Source organism: Oryzias latipes, chromosome 24 (genome assembly GCF_053564925.1).
Source record: "Oryzias latipes strain Hd-rR chromosome 24, Olatipes_Hd-rR_3.1".
Lineage (NCBI taxonomy): Eukaryota > Metazoa > Chordata > Actinopteri > Beloniformes > Adrianichthyidae > Oryzias > Oryzias latipes.
This window is the reverse complement of record NC_136260.1, coordinates 3,487,940-3,502,230: the sequence shown is the minus strand read 5'-3', so window position 1 is coordinate 3,502,230 and position 14,291 is coordinate 3,487,940. Positions and strand designations below refer to the sequence as shown.

At 42.1% G+C, this 14,291-nt stretch overlaps 1 protein-coding gene across 1 annotated transcript; it reads right to left on the bottom strand.

The window, feature by feature from the left end:
* Positions 1-504: 504 nt before the first annotated feature.
* marcksa (myristoylated alanine-rich protein kinase C substrate a) lies at positions 505-3,131 on the bottom strand. The gene is made up of 2 exons (XM_004083917.5): positions 2,694-3,131; positions 505-2,116 (listed from the first exon to the last, which is right to left on the bottom strand). The coding sequence occupies exons 1-2, from the start codon at positions 2,787-2,789 to the stop codon at positions 1,343-1,345; spliced, it is 870 nt and encodes a 289-aa protein (XP_004083965.1). The 5' UTR covers positions 2,790-3,131; the 3' UTR covers positions 505-1,342.
* Between the last annotated feature and the right edge of the window lie 11,160 nt (positions 3,132-14,291).

Genomic DNA, 14,291 nt, shown 5'->3' with positions numbered 1-14,291 from the left:
TGTTTAGTTTTGGATATTTCAAACAGCTTTTGAACTACAGCCGTTTGAAATGAGACATTTTTGACCCCTCATCATATTTTAGCATCAGTGTGCTCGGTTGGTTGGTTGGGTGTGGGACTGGCACGTGGGAAACCTGCGGTTGCTTTCCGGGGGGTGCAATGAGTTTCATCCAGTGTGGGTCCTCAGGGAAAGACCCTTCCAGCTACTCAACTATGTAGCCACAACGTCTCCCTGTGCCGGTCCCCAGCCCGGATTGTAATTAATAATTTTGTTAAAATAATGTATTTTGATGCCTTTTGCACTATATAAAGAAATGAAAAGTATCTTGTTGTTATATAGAATTTGCATAAAATAATTCATTTGCATTTAATGCCAAAGTTTGAATGTCAGGCTAGCCCTCACACATTTCCATCTCACCAAATCTGGCCCCCTATGCTAACCTTTTGGACCCCCCTGACATGGACCTTTCATTTGAGTGTGTGCAGAAAAAACAGGAGATGCAGCTCAAATTTTATTCAGATTTATTCCTTTTTTTTTTTGCTTTTAGTGAAAACCCAAACACCTGAAGCAGGAGGATGTAACATTCCACCTCTAAGCGGAATCTGTCAAAGCCTCTGCACTATTTACAAAAGAAGAGAAACAAAAAAAGTTACATGATGCTACAGCAACATTTGCATCCGACAGATCTGAGTCCAGTGGACAGAAAAGTCCCAGTCAGTCAGTGAGAGCTCCTCTCTGTGTGGCTGTTTGAGTGTCTCTGCTGGTATTTGACAGAAGAATGACGGCTGCAAACTTCGTAGCTCCTAGAGATCCAGATCTGTCTTTGTACAATAATCACAGTTAAAAACAAGGTTCCTATACATACTTACATTTTCATCAAAGTCAGAAAACCAACAATAAACAATAAACGCCTATTTGAATCACAGCCAATGAGAAGTGAGGAGTTCCTGTGGGCAGGTGTGCTGTCCTGCACAGCACTCTGGGCCACGTCCTGGACTCTGAAGGCTTAGTGTTGTGGATCCCGCAGAGTTTCTGTTCTTCCTCCATTGACAGCGGAAGGCCCGCCCGTTTCATCCCCGCCGGCGTGCCATTTCCAATGTTGTGTCAAAAAAGAAAAATTAATACTGATGCAAAAATGTGTGGCAAATGTGGAAGTTTTGGATCTGAAGCCGCCCGCCGTCCCGGCCCAAAGGACCGGGGTGGGTTTTGTAAGGTGGAGGAGAAATCAGAGATGAAGAGAAGAAAAAACTTTAAAACCTCCTGGTTTTCAGGTGAATTCTTTGACACAAACAGGGAAGTCTTTTCTGATTTTTGGGATAATTCCTTCTTCTTCTTTTGCCATTTATTGATCTGCCTCAGGCACAGAGGCTGGAGCTTCTGATGCTGCTTCCTGCGAGGGTTCCTCTGCTTTTGGTGCTTCCTCCTCTTTGGGACCCTCTTCTACTTTGGGGGGCTCCTCCACTTTGGGGGCCTCCTCCACTTTAGGAGCCTCCTCCACTTTGGGGGCCTCCTCTATTTTAGGAGCCTCCTCCACTTTGGGGGCCTCCTCTGCTTTGGGGGCCTCCTCCACTTTGGGGGCCTCCTCAACCTTTGGAGCCTCCTCTGCTTTGGGGGCCTCCTCAACACGTTTCTCCTCACTCTCTGGCTCATCTGCAGGCTTCTCCCTTTCAGCTGCCTCCTCCTTGGCAGGTTCTGTGCCCCCCTCTGCTGGCTTGTCCTCCGCAGGTTTTTCTTGGTTGTCAGTCTTGGTCCCCTCTGCAGATGCTCCTGCCGCCTCCTCCTCGTTTTCAGCACCGTCGCCTGTCTCCTTTTTGGTCTTTTTGAAGGAAAAGCCACTCAGCTTAAAAGACTTCTTGAAGGAAAATCGTTTCTTTTTCTTTTTCGGGGTCTCATTGCTGGTGGAGGGAGTTGCACTGTTGTCCGCCTTGGCTCCTGCCTCCCCCTCCGCCTTCTCCCCACCTGCAACCCCTGTCTCAGCAGGGGTGGCCTCTGCCTTCCCTGGCTCCTCTTTGGGGCTGTCTTCGGCCGGCGCAGCCCCGTTGGCCTGAGGCGCCTCTTTCCCCTCCTCTGCTGCAGCAGGAGAAGCGTCCCCGTTCACTCTGACGTGGCCGTTTTCCTAAAACAAAAGAGGAAACAGGATGAGATCGTCTCACGGCACGAGCAGTGCCACGGACGGACGGCAGGAGCAGTAGAGACCGGTGGATCATGAGCATCCACTAAAGCTGACCCCTCACTACTGAGTGCTGCACAATGCGGAGCCTGCGTGCCCAAACCCCCGCAGACTGGACAAACAAAGCCCCGACTCCCCGTCTGGTAGGAAAAAGCTCCGCGCGCTCCGTGCGCAGACGCGCTCTGCTGTCTGTGACGCACGGACCGCCGCGCGGCTACATCCACACTTTCTGCTCAGGTGAAGAGACAAAAAGCAGCCGCGCGGAGGCTCCAGCCAGACCCAGCAAAGCTGCAGAACCTGCACCGGTACTGGAACGGGCGCAGAACCGCGAGCGGAGCTGCTGCAGGCGGCTTTGGATCCAAGCGGAATCAACTGTTGCGCATTCAGAGCACAAAACGCATCGAATGGAGGCAGAGCGCAGCGCCGCCACACAACAGAGCCCCCCTCCCACTCACCCCTCCTCCACCTAACACACACCACCCCCCACATAGATGCAGAGATGAGCCGAAAAATCTTCCTCTACCTGTCCGTTGGCCTTGGAGGGGGACGCAGCAGCCTCTCCGGCTTTCTCCACTCCCGTCTCCACGCCCCCGGGGGTCTTGGACTCTTGCGCTCCCATAACTTTCGGCTCCAACCAGGAGATCCACGGGACAAAAAGACTCGCGAGCCTCTCTTTCTTTATTGAAATGCAAAGCTCCGCGCTGCCGCCTCCCCCCGCGCTGGCGTCTGTCTTCCCGAACACAGAGAAAGTTCAGAGGAAAACCAAAGCAGAGTCCAGCTGGAGTGGCGGGAAGCTTCAGGCTGAGTCAGCGGGACACCGAAAATCCCCGTCGGGCTCCGCGGCGCTGCAAACGGGCTGCAGAGGCAGGAATTCCGCTCGTCAAAAGATGCGGAGTCCAACGCCCAAGAGAGGAGATGAATGAGCGCGGCGAGCGAGGACGCGGCTCAGCCAATCACAGCCGCCGCAGGGCGCCGGGGCGGAGCTTAAGCAAGGGTTGTTGTGCTGCGTTTACTGACCGTTGGAAAACGCGATGTTTTTAACCCGTTTGCCCCTAATGACCTGGAACCCGTTAATCCGGTTTTGAAGCAACTCTGAAGTTCGGCTGAAGTTAAAATCGGTTGATCAGAGACTGAGTTTCGACAAAAAAAAGGCTTGTGCTTCATTAGACCCCCCCCCCCAACTTTGAACAAGAAGTTTATTTTAGAAGTATACTTGATTATAAGTATACATATACGTAAATATAGCAAGTAGGCCAATAGTATATATAGACCACATATGTGGAATATGTTCTAATTGAAGACTTTTTCAGACAAAGTTTGAACAAAGTATACTGCCTAGTTTACAACATAGACTAAGTATAGTTGTAGTATACTTCTACTTTTTGCTAAGAGAAGCTGAACTTTACTAGTTACCTTATTCAGTGATGGTTTTTATACACTAGCTTCAAACACACAAAGTTTATCTGATTAAGATGGGATGTTAACACACAAATGCGAGAAGAAAAATAACACATTTATTTTTATCTTGTAATTATGTTTATTTAGACAGAGTAAGAAAAAAAATCTTATTTTCAATTTTGGCAAAAGGCTCAACCTTTGGAGAAGGAAAAATGAAAAGAGTCACAGAAGACAAATAGAGAGAACGACAGCGTTAAAATCACTGAAGAGATTCTGAATTTGTTTTCCGCATATTTTTATTGTGCTGTCATACCTTCTTTTTCATCACTAGCGGTCTGCTTTGCTCCTCAGCTACCTGTTTTTCCAGGTGTTTCCACACAGGTGTGTTAATCAAGATGAGCAAACTCCAGAGCGTTTGCTCGTCCAAATCTTCATACCTGCACTTTTCTGCTTAACTGCACCAGAGAAAAATCCCAGTCCTGCTGTAAAGATTTATGATCAAATGATTTATAGTTTCTCTCTTTTGAAAGACAACAGTCGAAGCATTTCACAGCTTCCTTAGACACAGCAAGAAAACACGAAACCTTTTGTGTCAGTTTACCTGTTCTCACTTCCTGATGGGGAAACAACACTTCACCAGGTGGCTGGGGGTGGGGGGTTCCACTCCTGAAAATGGGTTAAGGGTTGGAGTAGTTATGTAATGATCTGCCTGTATATGCTGCTTCATGTTGTTTCTATTGCCTGGATTTGAGGAAACGTAAACTTATGGAGACAAAGAAGAAATAGATGAAAGTGCAGTCGATGGGGCATTTGTGGAACTTTTCCAACAACTGCAGCTTCTGTCTCTGGCTCAGGGTGTGCAGGTTGATTGGTGGGGGCGGAGAGGAAAACCTGCTTCTGCCTTGTTGACGACTAAATGTACCCTGTGTGGGTTTTCAAACTGGTTTCTCAGCCCCACATTTGCGATGCAAATGCATGGAAGAGAAATGTAGCCGTCCTCATCTCACAAAGTTCAGAGCTATCAGAGCTGATCTGCACAGGTGGACTTCCTGGAGAAGTTTCAGATTGCTGATAGGAAATGTTATCAAGTTCAATGCAAAGCAGCATAATGGTGCTGTCCTCACCTGCATGATGACCACTAAGAGGATTTGCCAGCTGAACAAACCTTTCTCAGCTGCCTGCTGCTATTATGCACAAGATGCTCTCAAATGTAACAATAAATAGTGAAACTGACTCAAAATAATGAATCAAATACCAGTTTGATTTAGCAAAAACTTAACATTCCCTCAAACCTTTTTCTATGATCAGTTATGTTCAAGAGAAACTAAAGAAAAAAATCAACCTCCTGCTTGAAAAAAACCCAACAAGAGTTTCTCCCTTTTACCTAACTGTTAAATGTGAACAAATAATGATGAGACCTGACAGTAGATGCTGCTTTTGTTATTCTGGACTGAAAACAGAAGTTGTTACTTTTGCAGAAACAAAACTAAACCACGCAGAATCAAAACAGTTCAGCGGAACAAGCCATTCGCTCAAAAGCCGACGTTCCTCATCACGGACCAGAAGATGCTCTTTAGAAGCATCATTAAATGTTTTACCAAACCAAACAATCAAACACTAAAATATAAGTAATTTTAATTTAGGTAACATGACTTATTAGTCATGTTAATGTTTATTAATCACATTGTAACCTCCCATCAGTGAAGACTTGTTCTTTAAGGAGGCAACTACAAAAAACGATAGAATTTTTCATGAAACAAATATATTGACTGAAAATATGCTGCTAATCGGCATTTAGTAACGGATCCTCAGTGTATTTAGTTCATGCGTGTCAGGTCAAATGCTTTGTTCCCCTATTAGTTCAAAGTGTTGCCATAGTTATGTTTATTTATTAAATGTTGATGCTTCTGCCACAAGCCTGTCTCCTGCATTTGGTTCCTTCACTCACGACGTTCTGACATATATATTATAACAATACATTACAAGTTTTTTTGAAAGGCCCAGTCCTATAAAATTGTTGTTTTTAACATGTTCTTGTGAATTCTTTAATTGTGGAGGTCAAATATAAAGTAAATGAAGCTCTAAATTGCATTTCTGAGTACCGGGGATTTCTTTATTCAAATGATTGTGAATCAGGAGCAGACGGTGTGACTGGTAGACAAATAGATCCATGAACGTCTTTGTTTTCCTGGTCTGAGCTGGAATCTGGATCTAAACTGTACGACTGGATAGATCTGATATTGATGTCCATTTTTGTTGCACCGCCAATGGCACCATAGGGTTGTGAGGGGCTGCAAGTTAGCAGGGGGGAGTGTAAATAAAAACTCTAACAGTCCCGCCCACAACTCAGAGGTGAATTTCTGATGAACTCCTGCCGCTCTGCAGAAACTATGTCCTAGAAAACGACCCAGGTTTTTGATTTTGGCTAAAAACAGTATATTCCTAATCAAAAAACCACTGTGGACACTTTGAAAATAGGTCAGAGTGGAACTTAAAAAGATCAAGATGAACTACCATGTTTGATCAGACACACTAAAAAGCCTTAAATTAAAAAAAAAAAGCTGACATTGTGCCTCATAATCCAGAGCGCTTTATATATGGATTCCTTCATGTTGTGTTTATAATGTCAAAGCGTTTTTAAGAGCTACACAGCACTTTGTCAAAATGTCATTCTATTCTTTTTAAGAGTTGCAAACAACGTTGGGTGCCGTTGTGAACATGCCAACATGGCTAACACATAGCAGTGTACAAACTGTTTGTTTACATGTTACTAACAAGGTTGGGAGTTAGTGTAGTCGTAGTAACCTTTGTCTTATTGGTGTCAGTCTGTTTTTTTAGGAATTGCAAAAAAAGGTTTGGTAGCTACAGGTGTTGGGAAAACACTAATTGACAAACAAGTTCTAGAGTTACTGCATGCAAGAATGACAAATGACATCCTGACAAATCTCTACGGTCCTTAAGTAACTGGATGCAGCAACAACTGCAAAAGAGATGAAGTCATGAGTAAACTGTAAGGTAAGACAGACGAGGTAGCTGAAGGGAAGAAACCAAGAACCAGGAGAAAGGGACGTCCCATCAATGCATTCACAGGCCAAATGTCCCCAAATGATCAGATTGGTGCTACCACTCTGCATTCTAACGTGCTAGGATGAAGGATTTTGGGTTAAAGCAGAAATCAACCACCACAGTACACAAAAGATCTGACAAATATCATACCTACCAGTGGAAAAACGATGTCAAATGTTTAAAGACTCTTTCTTCTATATTCCTGAGAAGTTTGTCATATTGTAGATTGTCACGTGACATAACAGGTGGGATTTGGTTTCTGACTTATTACAATAGTAAGGAGTCCACATGGCAATGGGTGTAAACTGGAGAAGTTTCAGGGCAAACAAGTTAAGGTTTTTGTTGTGATAATGGGGGGGGGGGGGGGGTATTCTGTTTCACATGGGGCCCTAGACTGTACGGATGAAGACAATGCCCAAGTTCTGATAAGTATTGTGGAGCATGAGAAGGTTTTTTGCAACGGGTGGAATAACAAGAACCCAGGTGCAGATAAGAATCAGGCTGAGACTCTATATGCACTAAGCAGTAGGGGTGTGTATTGGCAATACAATACATATCACGACACACGTCACCATATATAGCCCGATATATCCTAAGACAGAACCAGAGACAATATTTCACTTTTTAAAAGAGGATGACTTAAAAAAAACTTTGTCTAAATATTAATACAACCTACACATGAATAAAATGGAAAAAAAGTAATTTTATTTAAAGATCAGAATGTTAAGCACAGTGACTGTATCTCATATACAAGATGTTTTTCCCAAGCACAATCCTCATCCTTTCCTTTGGGTAAAAAAATAAAAATTTTTATCAAAACTCAACTCTTCTGATTTCCATAACAAAACTAATTTTCAGTATAAGACAAAAAAAGAATAAATGCTTATTAACTGGTAAGTTACTAAAAGTATGGCCGAGAGCATAAAGGGATGTTTATTTCCAATCCTGCTAAATGTAGCCGAACCGGTACTCTGAAAACGGTTCAGGAACCTCACCACTTCTTTACAGAAACATGTAAGTGTGACGAAGCCACGTGGCAGTGGGAATGACACCACTGGTATTTGGCTAAAATTCTTTGTTTCCATGACAGTCTTCACCGCAGTGCTGCCGCTTGGTTTTCACACATGCGGAAGTAAACATGTAGTTGACTGCTCATCACCCAGACAACAGTCTTTTGTGTATATCACTCGGATCCATCAGGTCGCTGAATTACAATCTTTTGCTGTGAAATACTGCCAAACGTTAGCTCACTTCAACTTCAGCATTTTGACTGAAGCTCAGCGCGCTGCGCATCTGCATGGGTTTACTTGTTCTTGAATGCGACGAAGCATCGAAATCCACATTTTTATATGGTACTGGTAGCAACTTGGCACAGTTTTGGTTTGGTACCTATCCCAAGTTAAAATCTGTACACTGGGCTCTGTAACAACCAAAACTGCGAGGCTAATAAATGAACATCGGTAACACTTTATATTAAGATTCCTTAACAAGCTTTGTTAACACATTAACAAGCATTATAAATTAATTTATAGGGTGTTAGTAAGACATTTATTAGTACAAGAAGTCTAATAAGGTTTATTAAATTACTTAGTTAACACATTTACAAGCATTATTATTGGGATGTTTTCAAGATGCTAATGATGCATTTACTGATATTATAGGTGCTTAACAAATGTGTCAGTGTTAATAAGCTTAATAAGATTTATTAACAACCTTTGTTAACAAATTAAGAAGTATTATTATTGTTTGGGGTTCTAGTAAGATATTTATTAGCATTATAGATGCCTGACACAAGCCTTAGGGTTCAAAAGCTTAATAAGTTTTATTAACTAACGTAACAAATTAATAGGCTTTATTAATGTGTCAGATGCTAGTAAGATATTTATTAGCATTATAGATGTCTTGCAAATACCTGAAAGTGTTAATAAGATTTATTAACATCTAAAGTCAGACCATTGTCTTCTAAATCCATATTACTAAACTGCTTATTAGCTTTACAAATGTATTAATTAACTTTGTTTATAGTTTATTAATTGTTTTGCAGCACCTCATCTAAAGTGTGGACGTTTTTTACCACAAAAAACCACAAAGCATAAAGATTGTAAAAAGAACTTTATGACATTAAAACAGACTAAACATACACAAATCGTTCTGTAAAAGATATATAATAATTTAATTCAGACAAATAATTTTTTTAAAAACATATATACTGGTGTTGGATGACTAGCATCATAGCTAATAGGATAAAGTATTAGCATCTATCCTGAGTGAAACATTCATTGCAAATCCCATCACCAGGAGACAGTTCTCTGCATTCAATGCCAACTGCATTCAACCACTGTTGCCTTGCTTCAAAGTCCACAAGAAAGTTGCACAAGCCAGTCATTTTTGAAGACCGAAGACAATAAACCTACAGGAGCCATGCTAAAGCTAACACGCTAACCTGCCCATCTATGAATAAAGATGGGCAGGTTAACTAATGTCACCATTGGCTAATGAATCTGTCAATCAAACTCATCAGCAAAACAGGCGTGCTCACTTTCAGCCAATTGAATGGCCTCTTAGACTTTGCTTTCACACAGGTGACGAAAAAAGCCCCGCCCATCTTTGATTCTGTACCGGTCGGTCGTTAGCGTGTCAGACAAATAAAAGTTTTTTTTAAACCCGAAGAAACCCGCTAAACTTACTTCAATGAATGGAAAACCGGATCATCAATAATCCACACCTCGATCTCAGGAAAACAGTCTTTTTTTTTTCTTCGTCACCTCAGTCCCACTGATGTTTCTATTGTTGTTTTGTTGTTGTTTTCGTTTTCCCTTCTATCTCTTTTTTTCTTTCCTTTACTCCCCCCCCCTCTCCCCCCTCATTATATGTAAATCACCTGGAAGCAACTCATCCTCGGTAAGTATTTATTTATGCACGGAACGGGCGCGCGCACACACAAGCGCACACAGGGGCGTGCACATGCGATCCCGCACACACACGCCGACATACTGCAATCACCTCACACAGGCTCTCATAGGACGCACGCGACACGCAGCTCACATAGCCAGAAAACGTTCACGCGCACAGCGCTTCTCAATGCGGGCACGCGCACACGGACTGGTACACAAGCACTACTTAGCTTTACACCTTTTCAGTCAGAGCAGTTATGAACAGTCTTAACATCGTTAGCTGGAATGTGCGTGGACTTGGCTCTGAGCCAAAGAGACTGAAAGTGTTAAATCACCTGGATGGTCTAAAAGCAGATATAGCTTTACTGCAGGAGACCCATTTATCGGATTCTTTGAATCACCTTATGTGCTGCTTACAATTTCCAGTTATATACTCTGCCAGTTACAACTCCAAACAACGAGGAGTTGCTGTTTTAATTAATAAAAATCTTAATTTTACTCATAAGGATACAGTTACTGACCCAGAAGGCAGATTTGTAATCATTAACATATCCATTCAGAATAAGGACTTTTGTATAGTGAGTATTTATGGTCCTAATGTTGACGACTCTTCCTTCTTTCACAGATTCTTCACCTCACTCTCAGTTCACTCTGACTCCACAATCATTATAGGAGGAGACTTCAACCTTGTTTTGGACCCTGAACTTGACAGACTCAGCACAGCAGCAAATCAGCGTACATGGCGATCTGCAAGTATTCTAAAGCAGTACATGAATGATCTGGGTCTCTGCGACACGTGGCGCTCATGTCATCCAAGCACTAAGGGGTTCACCTTTTTTTCTCCAGTTCACTATTCACACTCCCGTTTAGACTATTTATTAATCAGTAACTCTCTTTTAAAAAATATTCAAAGCTCCAATATCCATCCAATTATTATCAGTGATCATGCACCAGTCTCTGTAAACATTTCTAGGGAAAAATCCACACCCTCTGGTACAACCTGGAGGTTTAATACGTCTCTGTTAAAGGACCAGGAATTTCTTGAATTCTTTAAAAAAGAGTGGGCAACCTTCTTAGACTTCAACAATACTCCAGACATCCCACCGTGCGTTCTTTGGGAAACAGCAAAGGCAGTCATGAGAGGGAAAATCATTTCTTATTCAACGCACAAAAAACGCAAAGAGAAAGCAGATTTATTAGAATTAGAAAATAAAATCAAAACCCTGGAGACTGCTTATGCTGCTTCTGCACAGGAACACATTCTGGGAGATCTGAAAAATTTAAAGCTGCAGTTAAATGACATCATTAATAAACTGAAGGAAAGAGAATCGTCCGTTTTTGGGTTCTTTCCATCCATGCGTGTTCGATAGTCGAGAGTGGTAAAACAAACAAGGATATTTCAACCGGTTTAAAAATACACAGAGTTTATTTCCCTGACAATAGTTCTAAAGCACAGTTTAAAACATTAATGCAGATATATCTGGATTCTCAAGTAAAGATCTACTGACGCACAAGTTACATGCGAATTACTCGTAGATTTTCCTAAGAACAATGGAAAACTTTGAAAACAGTCTTTTTAAGATGTGTTTGAATCTCCGCCTTCCGGAAAGATCATGGTCGCTGGTCCTCCGCCCCTGGTCGCTCTGATTCGTCAGCTGATAGCCCGCCTGCTTCCACCGGCCAATAGCTGAAGGTTGCAAAGTCCAGATCTGCTCCGCCTTTCCAGGGGTGGGGGCCATTCACCGGCGCACACAATCCATGATCAAAAGGAGTCCTCCTCTGGTCCAAAGTAAATCATACCAGCCAAACGAATACTCCATCGCCGGCACGAGATCAGAGGTCAGCTTCATCCTCCACATGAGAACACGAACCTGAACACTTTCCCAAGGATAAGGTGTTCAACCCAGATAGTAGAAATGTAGTCCATGACATATTTATTGCGTCTCTGGAAACTCCTAGATTTGCACAAAGAAGTCCTAGTTGCTGCTGCAACTACAAAGCACAAGTGAAGGTCACTGGAGAATAAGTCCTGTTGAGTTCAAAATGAGTTCACTTCACACTAAAGATAAAGCTGTAACATAATAAAGAATAAGATATTAAAACATACTTTTTCTACATTTCCCTCTCTTGATCACACAAAGTGTGATCACCTAAAAGACTTAACACTACAACACTCAAAAACAACAAAACATTACAAACCTAACCTAACCTGACAGCTGTGGTCTAAAGCCCGCACAATCTGGAACACAAAATATTTCAAAGGAGTTAGGCGTCCATGCATGAACGTGCAAGCGAAAACTGTCGGAGCATCAGTTAAACATTCAGTGTTCAGTCTGACAGGAAAAGTCTTGCGACGGCTCCGTGCTCCTGCGACAACCACCCCGAAGGATGCCCATGCTTACAAGATCGACCTAACCCCTTGGCACAATGTCATTAAGTAAAGTTACATAGTACAAAAACTAAAGTGGTAAACAAGGTAAATAAAACAAATTCAAAGTCTAATTCAGTGTAAGTCAAAGTCAAATAGTAAAAAAAAAAGCATAACCGTAAAAAAGATAACAGTTCCTGTAAAGCAAAAGAACACCTGGAATTAAGGGGGAGGAAAGCGAGACATGTTAAGGCAGAACAAAATCCCACAGATGACTAAAAGAAAAACAGAATTGTTAAACAGAACAGCAAGCGTAATTCAGGAAATTACTTCCATCTCCTCCATGGGGTCCCATTGGAGGGACTGTGATACATTGTTCTACCTAAATAAGAATAGCAATACGTAAAATGCAACAAAATCCAAAAGATCCTTCAGGGCCTCGAACACTCGCGTCCTTCTGTATGTCCCACAAGCTCTGACCAGCTTGGACCAGGCATCCTATGAACTTCTCAATAAACCTGGTAATTAGAGATCTGATACAGAGGATACAACAGAACACCGTGAAAGAGCTTGGAGTGTCCACACATACGTACCTTCTCCCCAAGATGAATCTGCTGTGGATCTAAATATTGATTAGCGTTAGGGTCAGGAACTCTAAAATAAAAAGCAATAACCAAAAACCATATCAGAAAAACAAAACACAAGACACAAGAATCATGTTACGCCTGCGGAGGGGAGAGCAGCAAATGTGATGGGAAAAAGTCCATCAGTGTTTCTCTTCTCAAAGGTCTGCTTCTCCTCATGCTGTCATTAAGAACACAAGTGGGGAAGAAAAAAATTCAAGACAAAAAGAAAAGTTCATTAGAGACAGTCGTATAACTGCCTTATCAACCCAGGACAGTGTCGTAAAACTTCCTCATCCGTGCCGAGGATGAGTGAACGAGAGGAACACACACACAAAGCTGTAGAAAAAGTGAAAAAGGTCAATCTGAGTTACCATTTAAACATCCCTTCTAAACAAATACATTTAAATGATAATAATAAAACAATTTGACGATGATAATAAAACAATTTCCTTAAGACTCCCTAATGTCCATCTCCCTCTCTTGGAGTGGAAACATTGCAGAGTCAAACAGAGATAAGGCACAAACACAAAACCAGATAATATTGAAAGGAAAAATATAAATTGAATAAAAATTGAACATAAAATAGAAGAACAACAAACAGATCAGTGCACCGTTCAGATTAACAGGCGTCCTGTCCACGGTCCTGGGAAAAGCAAGATCACAAGGTGAAGAAATGAAACCACTTATTGTCGTTGCCTTGCAGCCGTGAGGTCTGTCACCCTTGTCGTTTAGCATTGACCTTAAGGGGTAGTAGGTTCCACAAAACAAAGAAGAAAATGTCTTCCATAACCACAAAGACTCAAGAAAACCATCATTTCTCTTACTGTCTCTGGACATTTATTCTGCAAAACAGACTTTCTATGCTCCGTAGACATTGAAGAACCTGTGCTGGAAACAGTTGTACCTAAAAATGGGACTTTCCTTCTGCAACGTTGCAAATTCCTGTTAGACACTTCAAAACCCAAATCAAACAACGTCAAAAGAAGATCTTTCATTACTTGCAGGCAGATTTCAGCAGTCGGTGCTGTTGGCAGAAGATAATCAACCTACATCAAAAACACAACCCTCTAATAGCATAATATCCTGTCGGAGAAACTTTAAACAGTGATTGAAAATGCCAGGAGAATTTTTTAAATCCTTGTGGCAAGCGTGTGTACTGCAAACTGAAACCTTTATACTGAAACACGAATAGATGTCTGCTGTTCTCATGTAATGGAATGCAAAAGAAGGCACTTGCTAAAGCAATAGCAGTGAACCACACACAAACCACACACATTGTGGGGCTAAAGTTGACAGCATGCTATGTAGATCAGGCACAGGGAGGACTGGAGTAATGATGACTTCACTAACAGCCCTTAAATCATGTGCCATGCGATAAGTTTTATTATCTGCTTGTAAAACCGGTCTCAAACGAGTAAACCGTGAAAAATATGAATGCTCAATTACACCAGAGTTCCACAAACCAATCAGAATTTCCTTCATCTGCATCCTTCACTCAGCTGCACTGAGATCTAAAAACATTTGTGCTCTTGCAGTTACCTGAATCTCCACCGGGGAAACGGTGAAGCATGAACAAACATCAAATGAACCTGTTGACCATGAAGCATCAGAGAGCGTTTTTAACATCACCTCTGCATCTTCATGATCTGTCTTCTATCTGCTGCGATGACTGACTATGTAGAAATGCTCCAGAACTGAGGAGGTAGTACTTGAAGACAAAGTTATCCTGTACATATTTATTGAGGGAGAGAAGTGAACACCTGAAAATC